Consider the following 23,728-nt stretch of genomic DNA (forward strand, 5'->3'; position numbering starts at 1 on the left):
GAGGCTCAATAATCTATTTTTAAACCACCTTCTAGATGATTTTGGTGCACATTAAAATTTGAAAATCACTGATATAGAGGGCAGAGCTATGGGAAAATAATTTGAGATAGCTGAGAATGGCAGGGGAAAAAAGCTGAAAAGATTGAAGATGACAAGACTACTGGGGGTGGGATGAGAAAGGAGCTAGGGGAGATGAAGAATAGAATACGTTGTTAAAGAACATGAACTTCAAAGAAAAACAATATTTGTATGTATGTATGTACTTTAAAAAGCCAGGGAAAGGGAGAGTCACTAGATTTTTGGATGTTAAATGTCATAGAGAAGAGAGACACAATATTGCTGTCTTTCCTCTGGGAACCAGAAGGAAGGTAAAAAGGTGTTCAACTCAGCCTGGGCCTAGTGGTGGGAAGTTGTGGATCGCTAGAATGAGCTAAATGAACTAAAACCCTAAAGTTTGGTGGAGAGATGAGAGGGCTAAGAATATGAGAGGGTAGTGGTGTCAGCCTGTGCTTTGCACCTGAATAAATATGGCTGCATACCATGAACTGCTTTTATGAGATGCCTCAGCCTATATAATTTGAAATTCAGGTTCCTTCATTAGTCATTGTCTAGTGGAATGTCTAAGTCGTGTGTGCTGGACGGCCTGAAACCTCTTCTTTGGGTGGGAATGGGGATAACATTAAATAAACTAGAGAGAATGAAGGGCACAGGTTGATTTTTGAGTGATTTCTCACACCAGCCCCTACAGAATGGCAGTAAAGAACACATTCATGATCATCTACTACATAAAACAGGATCCCCCATTTTGTGTCATTCCATTTGGTAGGGTTTTTCCTCTACATCTATTTTATTTGCCAAATTTATTTATATAAGTTATATGATTAGACACTGACAGATGCTCCTCACTCTTGTGCCTTGTTCTGATTTGTGTTTATTTTTAGCACCAGAAAAGTGACACTGTAAGCCATGAGATGTCTGGTCTGAATTGGAAACCCTTTGTATATGGCGGCCTTGCCTCTATCGTTGCTGAGTTTGGTAAGAATGTAAAAACTGACAAATCTGCCCAGCTGGTGTGGCTCAGTGGTTGAGTGTTGACCCATGCACCAAGAGGTCGCTGGTTTAATTCCTGGTCAGGGCACATGCCCAGGTTTCCGGCCTGATCCCCCGGTCGGAGGTATGCAGGAAGTGGCCAGTCGATGTTCTCTCTCACTGATGTTTCTGTTTTTCTCCCTCTCCCTTCCTGTCTCTCTAAAATCAATAAAGAAAATATTATTAAAAAAAAAAAGAAAAACCTGACAAATCTGTTTCTTGTATAAATGACAGCTTATGGTGACAGTTATTTTTGGTGAACACTAGAGAAAAAGTAGAAAGAACCCTATTTGTTTTTTTGTTAATCCTCACTTGAGGATATTTTTCCATTGATTTTTAGACAGAGTGGAAGGGAGGGAGGGAGAGTGAGAGTGAGAGAGAGAGAAACACAATATTAGAGAGACGGAGGCCGGGGATGGAACCTGCAACCTAGGCAGGTGCCCTTGACTGGAATCAAACTCCTGATCCCTTGGTCCGAGGGCCAGCGCTCTAACTGCTGAGCCAAACTGGTCAGGACAGGCCCTGTTTGTTTAAAACTATTGTCTCAAAGCCATCAAGTAACGTTTTCTGGGAAAGTACTAGTGATGGTATGGAAAGTGAAGTTAAGAAAAGTCAAATTTAGGAAGCTTTTTTGATAGCTTAATAATTTGTTAATTTGCTAGGCTTAAGTAATATATGTGAAAATACAAAGGGAGTTAGATAAGATAATGTTTTCTGCTATACAGTATTCCTGTACTAATGTTTTTTTTCTTTATGATCAGTTGTTTATAACTTACTTAATATAAGTATCCAAACTTCTTTTCAAACCTCTGTCCCATTTTTGAAGAAAATTGACTAACAAGATCAAAACAGATTCTTCTCTATTTGATTTAAATTTTGAAATATTTTTAGATTTTTTTTTTATCTTCTAGATTTTCTTTTCCTAAACTAAATAAGTGGCTGAAATTTACTAATCTTTGGTGACTTTCTTGGCATATGCTCTGGTGTTGTCATATAAGGTCATCAGTGACCAGGGTTATATAATCACCTTACTAGTTTTAGATCTTGAAATATTACATGAAACATATTTTGTCAATGTAATGACCACTTCTGTGTGTTAATATAATAAGAGAAAAAGGTTTGGATAACCCCCCACCCCCCAAGCACTGTGCTGGTATTAGTACTGAATTACCTAAGGAACTAGGATGTGTAGACAAAATAGGACTTTGCCATTATCTTTTATAATACTAGGGAAACATTTGTTTCTTATAAACAGATAAAGGGAAAAACACACAAAACCTTTAATAGTATATAAGAGTATCTGGAGCAGCAATCCTACTTTCCTGTCTCCTTTGTGAATATTTGGGGAGATTTTAAGAGGGAGAGGAGTGGAGACGAGGTAGACAGAAAGAAGAGACAGAGATAAATGTCAGATTGTATGTCACAGATTAAATTAAAACATTTAAATTATTTTGCATTTACCGTATATGAGGACCACCTTAAAGCACTGTATTATATCATAGTTTCAATTATACTGTGGGTCTAATCCTGTTGACCAGATAGAATACCGTGCATTTCGCTTTACCACATACAACCCTTGTCTTCTGATAGTGCTATTCTAGTGTTCCTCTATGTGTTATGAAAAGGACTTTTTCTTATGTTTTAAAAATTGTCATTGACCAATAGTGTGGTGACTGCTGGGGGGAGGTGGGTGGAGGTGGAAGAGGGTATATGGGGGAAAAATGGTGATGGGAGATATGATAAAATAAAATAAAGGAAAAAGTTATCATTGGCATACATTCAGCCAACATTTAAATGTGACTCCTTTGAAAAACTTATAAATGAGTGTGTTCCTTCACAGGAACTTTTCCTGTGGACCTAACCAAAACACGACTGCAAGTTCAAGGCCAAAGCATTGATGCCCGCTTCAAAGAAATAAAATACCGAGGAATGTTTCATGCCTTGTTCCGAATCTATAAAGAAGAAGGTGTATTGGCTTTGTATTCAGGGTAAGACTGGATTCTTTCTTTACATCATGAATGGAAATATTTTTGAAAGAAGCCATGTATTTCAGCTGTCTGATAGTTTGTGCTGTTCATATTTGCCATTTCAACTTGTAATTTAATATTGATGTGACAGTTTATATTTCATTTGCTTAAAGCCTTGAGCTTTGGATTTTGTATTTATTTATAAGTGTGTCAATTTTTGATTAGCCCTATTTTTGTGGTTTATTGTCCAGTTTGTTGTTCATCTGCTCCCAGTTTCCTAGGCTATTCCTGCATCTAGGGTACCAGTTTATTGTTCAGAGAATGGACATCAGTTTTATTATTAATCTTATGTTAGGCTGAATTTCAAAGACAATTTTTTTTTTTTGAAAATAAAGTAATACATCCATGTTCTTTCATCAGCATGGATAATCACAAGATTATTTTTTATGATAGCAAGCAAAAAAGTCATAAATATGCATATTTACTCATTTTTTTTTTATCCTAACTGGCTGAGCTTCTGCTGTCTTTCTAATTATAACTACTAAAGCATAGTTCTGTAATTTGGAAGAGTCTCAAGGGACATACCAGTGAGAATGTCTCCTGTTTATAAGCAAAACTTAAATAGGGTGAAATCTTGGCTGTGGTACCTCCTTCCTGAAAGGATGAAAGATGTATCTGCAACTGTTAGGAAGTAAAGTTATTTAAAAAAATATCTATGAGGTGGGTAATGGTGTAAACTTCTTTTCTTACATTGCTGGATTCAATATGCTAATATTTTACGGACTTTTGCATCTGAGTATGAGAGATACTAGCCTATGCTTTTCCTTTTTTTGTACTGTTTTGGTCTGATTTTGGTATAAGGGTCATACGAGCCTCATAAAATGAGTTGGGTAGCATTCCTTCTTCTGTTTTCCAGAAGAGATTTTTTAAGGTTGGTGTTAGTTCTTTATATGTTTGGTAGAATTCCACAGTGAACTTATCTGGGCCTGGAGATTTCCTTTTTGGGAACTTTTAAATTATGAATTAAAAATGTTTAATGGTTATGAGAATATTCACATTATTTATTTCATCTTGTTGTTTGATGATTTGTGGATGGCGGCCATTCTGACAGGTGTGAAGTGATACCTCGTTGTTTTAATTTGCATGTCTCTGATGATTAGTGACATTGAGCATTTCTTCATATGTCTCTTGGCCATTTGTATGTCCTGTTTGGAGAGGTGTCTCTTTAGGTCCTCTGGCCATTTTTTAACTGGGTTCTTTGTCTTCCTTTTGTTGAGTTGTATGAGTACTCTATATATGTTCGAAATTAACCCCTTATCTGATGCATCATGCGCAGTTATGGTCTCCCATAGAGTGGGTTCCCTTTCCATTTTGATGATTGTTTCTTTTGCTGTGCAGAAGCTTTTTAATTTGATGTAGTCCATGTGTACATTTTTTCTTTGTTTCTCTTCCTTAGGTGTTGTATGAGTGAAAATTCTGCTGTGTATGATGTCTGAAATTTTGTTGCCTACATTTTCTTCTAGAATTTTGTGGATTCACAAGTTACATTTAAGTCTTTTATCCACTTTGAGTTTATTCTTGTGTATTGTGTAAGTTGGTGGTCTAGTTTCAATTTTTTGCAAGTAGCTGTTCAATTTTCCCAACGCCATTTATTGAAGAGACTGTCTTGACACCACTGTATGCTCTTGCCACCTTTGTCAAATATTAATTGAGCATATTGTCTTGGGTCCATTTCTGGGTTCTCTGTTCTGTTTCATTGATCTATCTGTCTGTTCTTGTGCCAGTACCAGGCTGTTTTGATTACAGTGGCTTTGTAGTATAACCTGATATCTGGTAATGTGATCCCTCCTACTTTTTTTTTTCTCTCAAGATTTCTGTGGCTATTCAGGATCTGTTTTTGGTTCCATATAAACTTTTGAAGTGTTTGTTCTAGTTCTGTGAAATATGTTGTTGGTATTTTGATGGGGATTGCTTTGAATCTATAGATTTCTTTTGGTATTATGGACATTTTAATGATGTTAATTTTTCCAATCTATGAAGAAGGTATGTGCTTCCACTTTTTTATATCTTCCTCTATTTCTTTTTTCAGCGTCCTGTTGTTTTCTGCAAATAGGCTCTTTACTTCTTTAGTTAAGTTTATTCCTAGATGTCTTAATTTTTTTGCCACAGTGGTAAATGGGATTTTTTTTCTGTCAGTTTGTTGTTAGTATATAAGAATGTGGTTGATTTTTTGATGTTAATTTAGTGTCCTGCTACTTTGCCAAATTCATTTATTAAATCTAGTAGATTTTTGATGGAGTCTTTAGGGTTTTCTGTGTACAGTATCATGTCATATGAAAATAATGACAGTTTAATTTCCTCCATTCCTATTTGGATTCCTTTTATTTTTCCTCCATGTCTAATTGCTGTGGCTGAGACTTCTAGTACTATGTTAGATAAGAATGGCTAAAGTGTGCATCCTTGTCTTGTTCCTGTTCTTAAGGGAAATGCTTTTAGTTTTCCCCATTAAGTATGATGTTGGCTGTAGGTTTTTCACAGATGGCCTTTATTATGGTGAGATATGATTCCTCTATCCCCACATTGCTGAGTGTTTTTATCATAAATGGTTGCTGGATTTGTTGAATGATTTTTTTTAGCATCTATTCATATGATCATATGCATTTTATCTTTCATTTTGTGTATGTGGTGTATCATATCTATTGAATTGCAAATATTATACCAACCTTGCATCCCTGGGATCAATCTCACTTGGTCATGGTGAATAATTTTTGTAATGTATTGCTGGATTCAATTTGCTAATATTTTGTTAAAGATTTTGGCATTTATGTTCATCAAGGACATTGGCCTGTAATTTTCTTTCTTTGTAGTGTCTTTTTCTGGTTTTGGAATTAGAATTATGCTGGCATCATGAAACAAGTTTGGAAGTCTTCCTTCTTGAATCTTTTGGAATAGTTTGAAGAGAATGGGTGTTAGTTCTTCTTTCAGTGTTCGGTAAAGCTCCTCTTTGAAGCCTTCCAGGCCCGGGCTTTTGTTTGTTTGGAGTTTCTTGATTACATATTCAATTTTCTTAGTTGTTATTGGTCTGTTCAAGTTTTCTCTTTCCCTGGTTCAGTTTTGGGACACTGTGATTCTAGAAATTTGTCCATTTTGCCTAGGTTTTCCAATTTGTTGGAGTATAATTGTTCATAGTTTTTTGTAATGATCCTTTGTATTTCTGTGGTGTCAGTTATTACTTCTCCTTTTTCGTTTCTCATTTTGTTTATTTGGGTCCTCTCTCTTTGTTTCTTGGCGAGTCTGGCTGAGGGTCCATCAATCCTGTTTATCTTTTTACAGAACCAGCTCCTTGTTTCATTGATCTTTTGAATTGTTTTTTTTAGTCTCTATGTCATTTATTCCTGCTCTGACCTTTACTGTTTCTTTCCTTCCACTTGCTGTCGGTTTTTCTTTTTGTTTACTTTCTAGTTCTTTATGTTGTGAGGTTAGATAGTCAATTCTAAATTTTTCTTGTTTGTTGAGGTAGGCCTGTAGTGCTATGAACTTCCCTCTCAGTTCCGCTTTTGGTGTGTCCCATAGATTTTGTGTGTTCATTTTCATTGGTTTCCAGGAAATTTTTAATTCTTTCCTTGATCTACTTGGCAACCCATTTATTATTTAATAACATGCTATTTAGTCTTTATGTGTTTGAATGGTTTTGTGTGTTTTTGTTTTCATTGGTTTGTAGTTTCATGCCATTATTATCTGAGAAGATGATTGATATGATTTCAACCTTGTTGGATTTGTAGAGACTTAGTTTGTGTCCTAACATGTGGTCTTTTGTTGAGAATGTCCCATGTGCACTTGAGAAGAATGTGAATTCTGCAGTTTGGGGTATAATTCTCTGTAGGTATCTATTAAATCTATTGTATCTAGTACATCATTTAGAGTCTGTGTTTCCTTGCTCATTTTTTTGTCTAGAGGCTCTATCCAGTGATGTCAGCAGAGTGTTGAAGTCCCTGCTATGATTGTGTCTGTTAATCAGCCTCAATTTGCATTTCTTTCACCTGGCCAGGTGGTGTTAAATTTCTTAGGGAGTTGCTGCTGCTTCTCCCTTGGGCTGTGGGAAGGGGCTCTTTGAATAAGATGGCTGTTGTCCTGTGAGGTAGTGATTCAGCTCAAAACTCCCAGTGTCCTCCCTGCTCTTTAAACTCCCAAGTCTCACACACAGTTCCAGTTCATGCTGCCCTCCCTCTGCTGGAGCCCAAGGTGAGTGGCTATAGCTAATTTAGTGCTCTGTCCCGGCATTCTGTGCTATGGAACCAGCTTGGGATTTTAACCCCAAAGGCACTGCCCACAACCTAAATGGCCCTTAGCTGCAGTCCATGGGCTCCAAGCCCACCCTCAGTCTCTCACCTTAATTGTTCCTACTAGGCTCGATTTAGTGTCCTCTTTCTGTCCCTGGTTATATGGGTTCTCTCCAGGTGCTTTTCTGTTTTTTGTTTTTTTTTTTCTTCCAATGATTTATCTTTATTTTAGTTGTAATTCCAGTTTTGTCCTGGGAGATGGTCTGTGCGGCTTCCATTCACTCCGCCACCATTTTAGAATCCCTGGTAGTTTGTGGTTTTTAAGGAATTAGTCCATTTCTTCTAAGTTGTTGAATTTAACAGCATTAAGTTGTTTACAATATTCCCTTATTATCTTTTTAATTGCTGAAGAATTTGTAGTGCTATATATTCCCTGTCTCATTAGTGATATTGATGACTTATGTCTTCTCTTTTGCTAGAGGTTTATCAAATTTATTGATTTTTTTAAGAGAGAGCTGACTTTTTGTTTCATTGATTTTTCTCTCTTTTCCTATTATAATTTTATTAATTTGTGCTCTTTATTATTTCCTTCCTTCATCTTGCTTTGGGTTTATTTTGCTCTTTTTCTAGTTTCTTGAGACTTTCCCTCTTTTCTAATGTAAGCATTTTGTGTTAAAAATTTCTATTTTAGCACTGCTTTTGCTGTATCCCATACATTTTAATAGGTTGAATTTTTCATTTTCATTCAGTTCTATGTATTTTTAAAATTTCCTTTGAGACTTCATATGACCTATGGATTGTTTAGAAGTGTGTTGTTTAATTTCTGAATGTTTAAGGATTTTTCTTCTTAATTTCTAGCTTAATTCCATTATGGTCAGAGAACATAATCTATATGACTTCAATTTTTAAAAAATTGTTCAGGTTTATTTTATGATCCAAAGATGCTCTCTTGGTTAATGTTCCATGGGTGCTTGAAAATATGTGTATTTTGCTGTTGTTGGGTGGAATGAAGTAGGTAATGGAAATGAGTAGGCTGTCTAGACATGTGTAATTTTCAAGTGCATGTTGAGTATAATTGACTTTTCTTTTTTGGCAGAATTGCTCCTGCTTTACTAAGACAGGCATCATATGGCACCATTAAAATTGGCATTTACCAAAGCTTGAAGAGATTATTTGTAGAACGTTTAGAAGGTCAGTACAGACTCCTCATTCTCTTTGGGGGTAGTACTCAAATGGATTATTGAAATTATGCTTAGTGAGAAGTGTTCATTTTGGAATGCCTGAGAATGGGTGACAATCATTGCAAGGACAAAGGAAGCTTGTACTGACTTGGGATTAATCCTTGCAGAGGTGATAATGTGTTAGAGGGATCTGCTTTTCAAATTTGTCCCTGTACCTATCAAAGAAAAAAGGCTCTGGTTATCACAGAGGGAACATGGACTAAGCTTGTCCAGAAAATTAATGCTGTCATCATCAAGAGGACTTCAACTGTAATGACTTCTCTAGCTGCTGAGTTTGACAAACTTTTGTTAGGTAGAGTAATTTTAGGCTATTATATTCTAGATTCTGATGTACCTAGGGCCACCTTACCCACGTTCAGTATTATTATATGTCTCTGTATTTGCTGCTGCAACATTTCGAGCCTGATGCTGTACTAAATAGCTGTTGCCTGGTTGGGGACAGCTGGAGAGTCTTTTGGTTAGCAATGTCCTTGGAATCACTTTAGTTAATCTACTTTTTCTGGATTTTCTTCTTTGAGGATCCTGAAGTGTTCTCTTCCTAAAGTAATTTCCTTTCACAGATTCTTCATTTGGATTTACCTAGTTTCTGTTTGTGGGCTCTTCATGGTGAAGAGGCATGGTGAAGATTGAATTTTAACTTTAGAAAAAGATGCTCTGTTTTTTGTTTTTGTTTTTTTTTAATCCTAATCCATGGATATGTTTTTATTGATTAGAGAGAGAGGAAGGGAGAGGGAGAAAGAGAGAGAGAAACATTCATGTAAGTGAGAGAGAAGCATTGATAGGTTGCCTCCTATGTGCCCTGACCGGGGATCAAACCTGCAACCTTTTGGTGCACAGGATGACACGCCAGCCAACTGAACAACCACCCACAAGGGGCTCTGTGGGTTTTTTGTTTTGTTTTGTTTTTGGTAGCTGAGGGGATTTAGTTCCAAATGACTAGTTTTTCACATTTGACTACAGAAACCTTCTGTAAAAAGAGGCTAGTAGATATTAAGGCCAGTCAAAAGTAATATTTAGATACATTTTTTGTTCTATTAGACAAATATTTTATCTTTTTAAACTTTTTAAAATTGTTGACAGTATTATAGATGTCCCCCATTTTCCCACCTTTGTCCCCCTCCACCTAGCCCCCGCCCCACCCCAGGCCTTCCCCACACTATTGTCTGTGTCCATAGGTTATGCAAATATGCACCTATGTTCTTTGGTTAATCTCTTCCTGTCTCCTTCATCCCCTCCACACTGTGATCTGTGGTAAAATAACCATTTAGTACAGCATCAAGCTGGAAATGTTCCATCCATCTATGCCTCTGGACCTATTTTGTTTGTCAGTTTATTTTGTTCATTAGATTCCACATATAAGTGAGTATCATTTATTTTTTAACATTCAGTCCTGAGTCTTTAGAATTGGTGATTCTCCAGAAAAAGACTTAAAAATAATTTTCTTTAGATGTTTGAAATGATTGGAGAATAAAATACCACATTTGAATTTGTGTGTGGTATTAGCAGTTACATATAATAATAGGACATGTTCCAGTGTCATTTAGAAATAGGTTTTTAAAAAAATAATGATTTATGTTTTACAGTTGTATGTTTCAGGACTGATTTGGGATCTAGAAATATGTGTTCATTTTCATAAGCTTTGTAATTCATTTTTACAGTCATTTCTTTGACTAGGGTTCCCTTCTTCTGATAGCTCAGTACTCTGTTCTCAGAAACTGGTAACTAATACAAGCAGACATTTCTTTCTTTCTTTTTGCTCCTTTTTACAGATGAAACTCTTCTAATTAATATGATCTGTGGGGTAGTGTCAGGAGTCATATCTTCCACTATAGCCAATCCTACCGATGTACTAAAGGTAAGAGAGGTCTGGTAGCTTTGGATATTTGCAGTGTGATGTGAAAAGAGCATGAGTTTTGAGTTAGATTCCCCACTCTGTCACTTGACAGCAGTAAAACTTTGGGTAAATCACTTAATTGCTTTAAGCCTTAGTTTTCTCATTTGTAATATGAAGATAACTCAGTACTTATCACGTAAGGTTGTTAAGGATTATAGATAATATATGTAAACTGCCTATCATTGTACTTGGACAGTAGCAGATGCTCAATAAATAGTAGTCAGTTTGTTAAGATATGCATTAATTCATTGGTCTTCAAACTAGAGTATTCAAACCTCTGGGTTCTCTCCAAAGGCTGTACAATTTTAAGGGAATCAATTTCAAGGTACCCTACTTCCATCTGTGCACTTTTCTAAAAGTGATCTGAGAATGAACCTGTACACATAATACTCCTATTCCTACTTTACAACAGAAAGGCATATTTCCCACCCCTTCCAGAGCTTAGTATGTTATATTGACCTGTGATGTAACCTGGGGTACCAAACAAAGGGGTAGATTGAAATGCAGTTTTTGGAGAAGGCTCTTTTAAAAACTAATTGAGGTACCTGAATTCTATAATGCTTCTATCTTTTCCTGTCTTATCTATAATTCTACTGACTGAAATTTGGCTTTAAAATGGTATGTATAATTTGGCTTGTGTTGGGATGTTCTGAATTTAGAACCAAAACAGTATAGATTAGGGGTGCTGAGTTTTTATTTTTATTTGTGTTTTTGTCAGAAATAAAAACTTTTATTTATTTTTTATTTTTAAAATTTTTGTTACAGATGTTTCTCCTTTTTCCCCCATTGACACCCTCCTCCCAATCCCTCCCCGCCACCAGCATTGTTGTCTGTGTCCATGGTTATACATATATGCATATAAGTTCTGTGGTTTCTCTCTTCTCTCCCTCGATCCCCTCTTCTGAGGTTTGTCAGTCTGTACCCTACTTCCAAGTCTCTGAGTCTATTTTGTTAATCAGCTTATTTTGTTCATTATATTCCACAAATAAGTGAGGTCATGTGATATTTGTCTTTCTCTGATTGGCTTGTTTCACTTAGCATAAAACTCTCCAGTTCCCTTCATGTTGTCTCAAAGGATAACAGGTCTTTCTTTCTTACAGCTGCATAGTATTTCATTGTGTATATGTACCACAGCTCTTTTATCCACTCATCTATTGATGGACACTTGGTCTGTTTCCAAATCTTAGCGATTTTAAATAGTGCTGCTATGAACATAGGGGTACATTTATTCTTTCTGATTGGTGTTTCAGACTTCTTAGGATATATTCCTAGAAGTGGGATCACTGGGTCAAATGGCAGTTCAGTTTTTAATTTTTAGAGGAAACACCATATTGTTTTCCAAAGTAACTGCACCTGTCTGCATTCCCACCAGCAGTGTAGTAGGGTATCTTTTTCTCCACACATTCACCAGCACTTGTTGTTTGATGATTTGTTTATGGCAGCCATTCTGGCAGGTGTGAGGTGATACCTCATAGTTGTTTTACTTTGCATTTCTCTGATATTAGTGACATTGAGCATTTTTTTCATATGTCTCTTGGCCATTCGTATGTCCTGTTTGGAGAGGTGTCTATTCAGCTTCTCTGCCCATTTTTTAATTGGGTTCTTTGTCTTCCTTTTGTTGAGTTGTATGAGTACAGAAATATCTGTAACAAAAATAAAAAAAAATACCATTGATTTCTTGATGTAATTTGTTATCCTGCTGACATATTCATTTATTAACTCTAGTAGATTTTTGGTGTAGTTAGGATTTTTTACGTACAATATCATATCATCTGCGAATAATGATAGTTTCATTTTCTTCTTTCCAATTTGAATGCCTTTTATTTTTTATTCTTGTCTGATTGCTGTGGCTAAGACTTCCAGTACTATGTTGAATAGGAGTGGTGAAAGCGGACATTCCTGTTTTGTTCTAGTTCTTAAGGTAAATGCTTTTAGTTTCTGCCTGTTGAGTATGATGTTAGGTGTACGTCTGTCATATATGGCATTTATTATGTTGAGGTGTGATCCTTCTTTACTGAGTGCTTTTATCAACTGTGGGTGCTGGATTTTGTTAAATGCTTTTCCAGCATCTATTAATATGATCATATGATGTTTATCTTCCATTTTCTTTATGTGGTGTATCACATTGATTGATTTGCAAATATTTTACTAGTCTTGCATCCTTGGGATGAATCCCACTTAGTCATGGTGAATAATTTTAATGTATTGCTGTCTGATTTACTAATATTTTGTTGAGGATTTTGGCATCTGTGTTCATCAGGGATATTGGCTTATAATTTTCTTTGTAGTGTCTTTATCTGGTTTTGGAATTAGGATATTCTGGCTTCATATAAAGAGCTTGAAGTCTTACTTTCTCTTAAATATTTTGGAATAGTTTGAGGGGAATAGGTGTTAGTTTTTCTTTCATTGTTTGGTGAAACTCTCCTGGGAAGCTGTCCCAACCAGGGCTTTTGTTTTCTGTAAGTTTATTGATTACCACTTCAATTTCCTTAGTTGTTTTTGGTCTGTTCAGGTTTTCTGCCTTTTCTATGTTGAGTTTTGGAAGCTTGTATGATTCTAGGAATTTGTCCATTTCACCTAGGTTTTCCAATTTGTTAGCATATAATTGTTCATAGTATTTTCTTACAGTCCTTTGTATTTCTGTGGTGTCAGTTGTTACCTCACCTTTTTCTGATTTTATATATTTGGTTCCTCTCTCTTAGTTTCTTGGTCAGTCTGGCTAACAGCTGATCAATCTTTTTTTTATCTTTTCAAAGAACCAGCTTTTAGTTTCATTGATCTTTTGTATTTTTTTTAAATCTATGTCATTTACTTCTGCTCTGATCTTTATTATTACCTTTCTCTTCTAAGTCTAGGTTTTTCTTTTTGTTCTCTTTCTGATTCTTTACATTGTAGGGTTAATATTTTATTAGAAAAATTTCTTGTTTCTTGAAGTAAGCCTGTAAAGCTATGGACTTTACTCTCAGGACTGCTTTCACTGTGTCCCATAGATTCTGGGTTGTTGTGTATACATTTTCATTAGTTTCCAGGAATTTTTTTATTTCTTCCTTGGTCTCCTTAGTAATCCATTCATTGTTTAATAACATGTTATTTAGCCTCCATGTGTTTGAATATTTTTGAGTGTTTTTATTTTAATTAATTTCTAGTTTCATTCCATTAGGATCTGAGAAGATGCTTGGTATGCTTTCAATTTTTTTGAACTTATAAAGGCTTAGTTTGTGTCCTAACATGTGGTCTCTCTTTTAGACTGTCTTGTGTGCACATGAGATGAATGTATATTCTGCAGCTTTGGGGTGTATTCTCTGTAAATATCAAATCCATTTTATCTAGTGTGTCATTAAGGGTCTCTGTTTCCTTGTTGATTCTTTGTCTAGAAGATCTATCCAGTGATGTCAGTGGGGTATTAGAGTCCCCTTCTATGAGTATTTTGCTGTCTATTTCTCCCTTAAATTCCTCCAGTAGTCTTTTAATATATCAGTGCTCCTACATTGGGTACATATATGTTTACCAGAGTTATATTGTCCTGTTGTGTTGATTCTTTAAATATTATGTAGTGCCCTTCTTTGTCTCTTATTATGGCCTTCATTTTGAAGTCTATTTTATTAGACATGAGTATTGCTACCCCAGCTTGTTTTTTGGTTTCCATTTGCATGGCAAATTTTTTTCCATCTCTTTAATTTCGTACTGTGTGAGCCTTTTGTTTTGAGGTGGTTCTTTTGTAGACATCACATATATGGGTCATGTTTTCTTTCTTTCTTTTTTTAACCTCATCTGAGGGTATGTTTTCCTTGACTCCTAGATAGACTGGGAGGGAGGGAGGGAGGGAGGGAGGGGGGGAGAGAGAGAGAGAGAGAGAGAGAGAGAGAGAAGGAGAGGGAGAGAGAGAAACATCAATATGAGAGAGAGACATCAATTAGTTTTCTCCCGCATGACCCCAACTGGGGCCAGGGATCAAACTATTTTCTAAGGTATGTGCCCTTGATGAGAAATTGAACCCGTGACCCTTCAGTCTGTGGGCCAATGCTCTAACCAGTGAGCCAAACCAGCCAGGGCTGAGTCATGTCTTCTAATCCAATCAGTTACTCCATATCTTTTGATTGGAGCATTTCTGCCATTTACATTTAAGATTATTTTTGCTAGATACCTTTTGTTGCCATTTTTATTCATTATGCCTGTGTTCCCCCCCCCCCCTCTATTTCTTCTTCTTCTTACAACAGTCCTTTAGTGTTTCTTGCAATGTTGGTTTGATGGTAATAAACTCCTTTAGCTTTTTTTTTTTTTGTCTGTGAAGGTATTTATTTCTCCTTCAATTTTGAATGATAGCCTTGCTGGATAGAGTAGTCTTGGGTTCAGTCTCTTGCTTTTCATTACTTTGTGTACTTCATGCCAGTCCCTTCTGGCCTGAAGTGCTTCTATTGAGAAATCAGCTGACAGTCTAATGGGAGCTCCCTTGTAGGCAACTTTCTGTTTCTGTCTTGCTGCCTTTGAGATTCTTTCTTTTTCTTTAAGGTTTACCATTTTAATTATGGTGTGTCTAAATGTGTGTCTTTTTTGGTTCATCTTGATTGGGACTCTATGTTTGCTGGACTTGTTTGACTTTTTCCTTCAGCAGTTTCAGCGAAGTTGTCTGTCATTATTCCTTCAAATAGGTTCTCTATTCCTTTTTCTGATTCTTTTCCTTCTAGTACTCCTATGATGCGAATGTTGTTATGTTTCTTATCCCAAAGCTCCCTTAAACTTTCCTCCTGCTTTGTAATATTTTTTCTATTTGCTGCTCTAATTGGGTGTTTTATTTTTTGTCTGTCTTGTCTTCCATCTTGCTAATTTGGTCTTCAGCTTCTTCCAATCTACTATTGAATCCTTCCAAGATGTTCTTTATTTCAGCTATGTCCTTCTTCATTTCTGCTTGATTCTTATTCATAGTTTCCACCTCTTTTTTTCATGCTGATGTAACTTCCACTGACTTCTTTATAATTTTCATTAAGTTGCTTGTAATTCTCACTAAGTTGTTTGAGCACCCTTACAACAATTACTTTGAATTCTTTATCTGAGAAACTGCTTGCCTCCATTTCATTTAGTTCTTTTACTGGTGATTCTTCTTTTTCTTTCATTTGGAGGTTGTTTCTTTGTCTCACCATTTTCGTGGTCTGGTAGTTTGGGGCACTCCTGGTCATTTTGGCAGGTTGGTGCATCTAGTCATGGCATGGCCAGATCTCAGATCCAATCCATACATCCAGCAGTGCTGGCGGCTCTTGACTGTGGGGCAGGTGGCTCTTGGCTCCTGTGGGGTCTGTGGGGTCAGCGGGTCTGGGCTGGTGTGGTCATCAGGGCTGACGCCTCTTGTCTGCTGTGGGTCCAGGAAGATTGACAGCTGGCTGTTTGTATCCTTATGTTGTCATAGGTGCTGCTGGGGTGTAGAGGTCCGGCAGGTGCACTTCTAGGGTGCGTGCATCTGGCTGGAATACTTCTGATATGTGTGGGTCCAGCTGGGGTGCTGTATGGTGTACAGGTATGGTTGGAGTGCCCAGGTCCTGCTGTGGCAATGTTGGGTTGTGTGGCTCCTGTGGGGCACTGTTGGAGGGTAGGGCTAGCTCCCGAAGCACTACTCTGCTGTGTGGGGGTCAGCTCCTTCCACTTTGCTGCTGCTGGGTTTGGCTCAGCTCCTTCCATGGCGCTGCTGCTGGGCTCTGCTGAGCTCCCATGGCCTTCCTGCTGCCTCTGCTGATGGGCAGGGCTCAGCTCCTGAGGTGACGCTGCTGCCAGGCTCTGCTACTGTGTGTGAGTTGGTGTTGGCAAAGTGGAGGCCACAGGTCCAGTGGTGTCGGGTGCACTTGTAACTTTGGGTCACTGGGCCCTACCTGGTCCATGCTGCCTCCTCCCAAGGAGGACCCAGTAGCTCTTCCAAAATGGTGGCACCTTCCAGCCCCATTCAGGGACAAATGCCCTGCCAAGCAGTGTACAACGGTAGCCAGCTGCTCCCCCGTCGACAGCACCTGAACCACCCACCCTAAATTTCTGCACTGCCATGCAAATGCTCATCCACACTCACATTCACTCACACTCTCTTGCACACGCTCACTCTCACTGTGGTCTTGCCTGCCGCCATCCTGCGTTAATTTGGTTTAGGTTTTTATTTCAACTCTTATTAGTAGCAGTTAACTTTCTATATAAAGCATGTTGCTGTTACATGACATTTATTGAAACCTGGAGCTTTGCTTCATGAAAATCAGGGATACATTTGGGCCACTAATATTTAGTGATGATTACTGTGATTCTGTGTATGCAGAGTCCATGGGAAGTTATACCAAATCTTTCACATGGGTTTTTAGTGTTATATCTCCTTTCTTGCAGTTCTCAAATGCTACATTGCAGAATACAATATGCTTTTTACAAATAAAACTCAGTTTGATGTCTTGTAGCATAAAATTATATTTTAAACAATTTTTGCTTTTTATAATTACATAAACAATGAATGTTCAGTGTACAAAAGTGGAAGACAGAAAAGAAAAAGGGAAAATGCTCATGGATTGCCTCATTACTCAAACCGAAACCACAGTCAACATTTGGGTGTGTATGGTCATCCAGTCTCTTTGTTGTGCATATGGTTTAAGTCAACGTGTTTTTTTTTAAATCCTCACCCGAGGACACCCTTGCATTTATCTTCAGATAGAGCAGGAAGGAGAGAGAGGGGAAGAGAGGAAGAGAAACATCAATGTGAGAGAGACACATTGAATGGCTGCCACCCACACGACCCCATCCGGGGCCGGGGACAAACTGCAACCAAGGTAAATGCCCTTAGCGGGAACCGAACCCGGGACTCTCCAGTCCACGGGTTGGTGCTCTAACTGCTGAGCCAAACTGGCCAGGGCAAGTCAATGTGTTTTTAATAAAAATTATATACCATACATACTGGTTTGGTGCCTGCTTTTTCTATTCAGCAGTTACTTGTTGACATTTTTTAATGTCAGAGATTATTCTACAACAGAATTTTATGGCTGCATAGTATTCTACATATAGGGATCATAAATTTATACAGCCAATTCTTTGTGTTTTTTGGACACGTAGGCTCTTTTAATTTTCCACTAAACTACTCATTTTAAATGAATTGTTTTTTACCTCCACTGAGTACTTGTTCTTTTTTTTTCTCAAGTTTTCTTTCAACTCTAGAAATTTTGGACTTAGGTGTGAGGAATGTGAGGCTGATAAAAATCATCTTTATAACATATACTTTGACACAAATTACATTCTTTCTAATTGACTTCATAATAATAGTAGGCTGATTTTTCTTTCATTCCCAAATACTGTTTTATTAATTTTAAATGACTGGCACATCGCATTTTGATTCTCTTGTCAAAACAAAATGTTCACTTTTCTTATTTTAGATTCGAATGCAGGCTCAGGGAAGCTTGTTCCAAGGTAGCATGATTGGCAGCTTCATTGATATATACCAACAAGAAGGTACCAAGGGTCTGTGGAGGGTGAGTATTCTTTTCCTAATATTGTTCTATACTCAGTTCCTAGCGTTTGCAAAGTATATCTTTTATATAAAGCCATAAAAGTGTGAACTGTTACCTTATACTGTGTAAGACTCTGAATAACCCAAAAAATAAGGTAAGAATCTCCTCATCACCTATGAAAGGACCAAAACTTATTAGTTGTCTTTATTTCTGCTTAATGTTTGGGGGTTATATATGTGAGAGAAGATATTACATTATTTGAGATAGCATTTTGGTTTGTTCAAATTCACAGTGAATTATAGTTCTTCGATATATATAGTTGCCAGTTTTTTACTAACATAGCAATGTCTGTTCGTGATAGTCTCTGTAGTGCTTATGTTCTAAAGTTGTTGCCTAAAACAACTTTTTAAAACCTTTTAAAGGTTAAAGATGCACTATAAAATACTGAGGATTTATGTAAATGAGAAAATTTCCATCAAGTTCCACCAGCTAGAGATAATTACTTTTAACATTTTGTCATACTATCTTTCAGTTTTCTATCTATACTTCATTTTTTGTTGTTGTTCTTATAATGCTTTATCCTATTTTAATCACATAAGATTATAATATTAAGTAAGACTACTAGTAGAACATGCAGAGAGAGTAGAATTGGAAATTATTAATAGACTCTTCAAAAAGAGAGCTTTGCTATTTTCTTCTTTTATAATTTTCCCCAACTTCTTCTTATAAAAATTTCAAACATACAGAAAAGTTGAAAGAATAGAAAGAACAGTGAACACGTACATACCTGGATTAAATGACTATTAAAGTTTGGCCATATTTTCTTTATTTATGTCTGTATACACACCCTTTTTCTTTTTGTAAAAAATTTTTATTTATTAATTTGTTTTTGTTACAGATGTTTCTCATTTTTTCCCCATTGACACCCTACTCCCATCCCCCCCACCCCATCCCCAGCTTTGTTGTCTATGTTCATTGGTCATGCAAACATACATGTAAGTTCTGTGGTTTATCTCTTCTCCCACAAATCCCCCCCACCCCGAGGCTTGTCAGTCTGTACTCCACCTCCATGTCTCTGGGTTAATTTTGTTCAGCAGTTTGTTTAGTTCATTATATTCCACAAATAAGTGAGAGCATGTGATATTTGTCTTTCTCTGCTTGGCTTGTTTCGCTTAGCATAATACTCTCCAGGTCCTTCCATGTCGTCTCAAAGGATAAGAGATCTTTCTTTCTCACACCCTTTTTCTTCCTGCTAAACTATTTGAAAGGAAGTTTCAGACATGGTATTTCCCTAAATACTTCATTATGTATCTCCTAAGAATAAGGACATTCTCCTACATAATAACAATACCATTATCACACCTAAGAAAATTAATGGTAAGTCCCTAATACCTAACATCCAGCTTATATTCAAATGTCCTTTATTGATGAGACCAGGCCAGCTTTCTTGTAGAATGTTTCCTCATATTTCCCCTGCATTTTGTGTAAAGTGGAAGTTAGGTCTGTTGGCTTGATCAGATTCATGTTAAACGTTTTAGGTAAGAGAACTTCATAGGTAACACTGTGTATTTCATATTGTATCACACCAACAGACAAATAATGTTGGGTTATCCCATAGTGATGCCAAGTTTGATTACTTGGTGAGATGATGTCTACTAGATCTCACTATCTAAAAGATAAGTTGTTCCCCCATTTGCAATTAGCAAGTAGTCTGTAGGGTTATATTCTAGCATCATGCATGTATCCTATTATCTAATAAACTTTTACCTAATGGTCTTGGCATCCATTAATGATTCTTGAGGTTTGCTTTTTTGATAATAATAGGGGTGCAGTTTCTTGATTAGTTTAAAATCAGAATTTTTTTCAAACTAAAGCTAAAAGAAATACAGCAATAAGTAGAATTGGATATTTAGTCAGGGGAACATAGCTACTTTATTTTTAATTTTTGATCGTGGTAAAATACATGTAACAAAATATACCATCTTAAGCATTTCAAGTTCAGTTGTATTAAATACATTTACATTGTTGTACAACCAGCCTCTAGAATTCTTTTCATCTTGCAAACCTACAACTCCGTACTCATTAAACAATTCCCCATTTCCCCCTCCCCCAACCTTATACTTTCTGTCTCTATGAATTTGACTATACTGGGTACCTTATATAAGTGGAAACATACTTTTATCATTTTGTGACTGGCTTATTTCACTTAGCATCATGCCCTCCAGGTTCATTCATTTTGTTACATGTGTCAGAATTTCTTTCCCTTTCAAGGTTGCACAATATTTTAGTGTGTGTGTGTATCACATTAATAGACATTTAGGTTGTTTCTATATCTTGGCTCTTGTGAATAATGCTGTTATGAACATGTGTGTGAAGACTATGATTTCAGTTCTTTTATGTATATACCCCAAATTGGGATTGCTAGATTGTATGGTAATTCTATGTTTAATTTTTTGAGGAACTGAACATAGCTACTTTTATTATCTAGTCTACTTACATCATCCAGACCTGTAAGGTAAAGAAGTGAAGTACATTGTGTTATATATTCTTTTGACACAGATGTGTTATCTACATATTAAAGTGCAGAATTATTTTTTTCATTTCAACAAGGAAATATGGTTGCATTTTTTTTTTTTCAAAGACACGGTCCTCTTTGTTTATGCTTTATTTCCCTGCTTTAATTTTAATTATGGGTACTGGAAACTTTTCACTTTCTTCCTAACTCCATTGTGAGAAATAACAACATGAGTACAATAATAAAGTGTAAATGGCACTAATGTCAGATTTGGAGAGACAATAGAGTGGTGGATACTTTGATAATTGGAAAGCACCTGCCGTACTCATTGTTGCCATGTGTGATGTAAGTTCAGTATGGTCATATTTTCTGGACTTGCAAGAAATGCTGGAAATGTGCATTTCTATGTGAAGTGTCCTGTTTTGTTTTGTTTTTTCTTTTCTATGTTGACAGCTTATTCAGCCTCTAGAAACATTGTTTGGCCATACAATATGTCTGTGGTATGAATTCAGCTCGTGGGCTCCAGTTGGGGGCCTTAATATTCACCAAAGTAGTCTTCTGTAAAGATCATCTTCTAACTGAGTTGATCAGATGGACAGGTCAGAGAGGAAGGCCCTGTTGGGCCAGTCAGCCCAATTAGCAGAATAAAACATTTGGTGACAGCTCAGCTACATTACTTCTCACTGTATACATTGAGTTAGAGATTTTAGAGATGATTGAATACTTTAACAGGTCTCCCAGAGAGCAGTGGTCCCCACAATATGTTATGTTCAATTTTAAATGGCATTAAAACACAATTTATTTATAAAGGTAAAATATTCATTGTGATTTTTTAATACAGAAAGATATAAACATGAAAATTAACTGGTCTGTTATTCTAATGCCAGATGAAAAAAACTATTTTGGTATATATCCCTCTAACCCTTTACAACAAAAATTTGGCATGTGTGTATACCTTTTCCCCAAAGTTAGAGTAATACTATATGTAATTTTGTGTCTTGCCTTCTTTAAGGTTATAGCATAAGTATTTTCTTGTGTCAGTATTCTTGTAGAAACATGATTTTTAATGCCCTAACAGCCTTGCATTATAATGTGAACTGTGATAGGAGTATTTTGCTATTGAGTGAGGTGCTGGTAGTGTTATCCTGGGAGAACTTGTGAGGAAATACCACTTTTGCTTTGGCCTTTTCCCTAGCTGCGTCATACCTTTGCTGTCATCCTCATGTGTTCTTTCTGTATACCCTAAAATTATGTGAATTAAACTTGGAAGCTCTTTTCTTCCCAGTGACTTTTGCTTCATGGTTTTGCTTTTTATAACATCTTTATTGAGATAATTCACATACCATTAAATTCACCATCTTAAAATGTACAATATAATGGTTTTTAGTAATTCACAGACTTGTTTCAGTATTAGGTGTTGATTTGAAAGAGTGACCTCTGTACTTCAGACTTGGATTTTTCTGTCACTTTTTGACTCACAACTTATTATGTTCACTTTTAGACTTATGTCACACTACCTGTGTATTTTCTTGGTGTCTAATGTCACTTATGTTTTGTAGGGTGTTGTTCCAACTGCTCAGCGGGCTGCTATTGTTGTGGGCGTAGAGCTTCCAGTCTATGATATTACAAAGAAGCACTTAATATTGTCAGGGGTGATGGGAGACACAATTTTAACTCACTTTGTGTAAGTATAATAGGTTGTGCTCATGCCATATTACCAGTATTTTGAGCACAAAAAGCATCTTTCACTGAAATCCTCATGTAGAATTGATACCTTTATTCTGCATTCCAGATGCTATGGACACTTTGGTACTTGGGGCAGCGTCTAATACAGCAGCCTATCAGATTTCTGTAGGGTTTGCATTTGTTCATACACGGCCTCTATATCTAATAAGCTCATCTGTTATTTGCTTTAGTTTATTTTGGAACAGAAAGCAAACACTTTTCAGTGAGAATCAGAAAGAAGGTAAATTTTTATAGGGCCTATGAAACAAAACCGTAGTTTGGGGCTGAAGACTGGTGCCAGTCTCATCTTACATTTTGCAACTTTTATGATAATTTACTACTAAAATGCATTTGGCATATGATCCTGTGTTTTGAAAAATTTACATAACTAATACATGATGTGTGACACTTCCTGTTTAGGGATCTTGCTAGACTTATAAATTGTACCCCTTTAAGAAAAAAAGCTGTGTAAGTTTCAGGTTGAAAAGTGAAGGGGACAACTTTTAAATGATGTCTCTTTAGAAAATACTTTCTTTTTAGATTATAAAACAAGTGCCAGGTTTTAAAACAAGTGCCAGGTTTTATCTGGTGAGTCTGACTCATTGTACATTTAAGTTTGCCCTCATTTCTGTTTAGTGGGCAGGGGTGGAAGTGGGGCAATCTATCTACTTAACCTTTTCATTTTTAGTTCCAGCTTTACATGCGGCTTGGCTGGGGCTCTGGCTTCGAATCCAGTTGATGTGGTTCGAACTCGCATGATGAACCAGAGGGCAATCGTAGGACATGTGGACCTCTACAAGGGTACTTTGGATGGTATTTTAAAGGTATGCACACTGTGGGCTTGGGTTACATTTTTACTTTTCTTTGATGTCTTAGACCTTCTTTCAAGCCTTATTTTTAGTTGCTGTATATAATTCTGAAGGTGGAAGAATCATTACATATATTTTTATAGGCTGTCAGTAATTTCCAGGTAGATAAGCTGTATCCTTGGCAATCTGCTGATGCACAGTGGCCGTTAATATTATTATTCTGATTTGAATGCTTGTGACTGCAGGATACTTTTATCAGTAGCACCATATAGAATTGATATAAAGGACTTTAACATATCCCACATTTGCCCACTTCAAACAAGACAGAGACCCTGTGATAGAAAATCTGGTACTCGGTTTCAGTTCAGTATTATGCTATTGTTCACACTTTGCTTTGAAAGTTTCTGCTATGTTATTAGATAGCTGAATATCGTAAATGAATTATGTATTATATAATCACTGGTGATAATACTTCTATAAACTATTTGAGGCTAAAATATGATTTTTCCATATGGTTTCTCTGTGGTTCAGTTTAGTTTAACAACTATTTGTTATATAGATCAGGCACATTTTAGTAGGCACAGAGAAATTATAGCATACAGCAGGTGTACAAACAGATAATTAACACAGCTTGGTAAGTGATAAACTCAGGAATCTATGGGAGGAAATTTTAGTCCAATTTGGAAGTTTGGGATATGCTCCATGTAGATGGTGGCATCTTGAATAATAATAATAATAATAATAATAATTC

The 23,728-nt window shown here is 36.5% G+C and overlaps 1 protein-coding gene across 2 annotated transcripts in view; it reads left to right on the forward strand.

The window, feature by feature from the left end:
- SLC25A14 (solute carrier family 25 member 14) overlaps window positions 1-23,728 on the forward strand; it is a 36,398-nt gene that overhangs the window by 4,949 nt on the left and 7,721 nt on the right. For both annotated transcript variants that reach the window (XM_036270717.1, XM_036270718.1), the window contains exons 2-8: window positions 942-1,035; window positions 2,930-3,077; window positions 8,433-8,527; window positions 10,347-10,432; window positions 17,854-17,949; window positions 22,003-22,127; window positions 22,857-22,992. In XM_036270717.1, coding sequence (XP_036126610.1) covers window positions 972-1,035; window positions 2,930-3,077; window positions 8,433-8,527; window positions 10,347-10,432; window positions 17,854-17,949; window positions 22,003-22,127; window positions 22,857-22,992 — 750 coding nt within the window. In that variant the 5' untranslated portion in view covers window positions 942-971. The remainder of the gene's footprint in view (window positions 1-941; window positions 1,036-2,929; window positions 3,078-8,432; window positions 8,528-10,346; window positions 10,433-17,853; window positions 17,950-22,002; window positions 22,128-22,856; window positions 22,993-23,728) is intronic.

Source organism: Molossus molossus, unplaced genomic scaffold (genome assembly GCF_014108415.1).
Source record: "Molossus molossus isolate mMolMol1 unplaced genomic scaffold, mMolMol1.p scaffold_m16_p_2, whole genome shotgun sequence".
Taxonomy (NCBI): domain Eukaryota; kingdom Metazoa; phylum Chordata; class Mammalia; order Chiroptera; family Molossidae; genus Molossus; species Molossus molossus.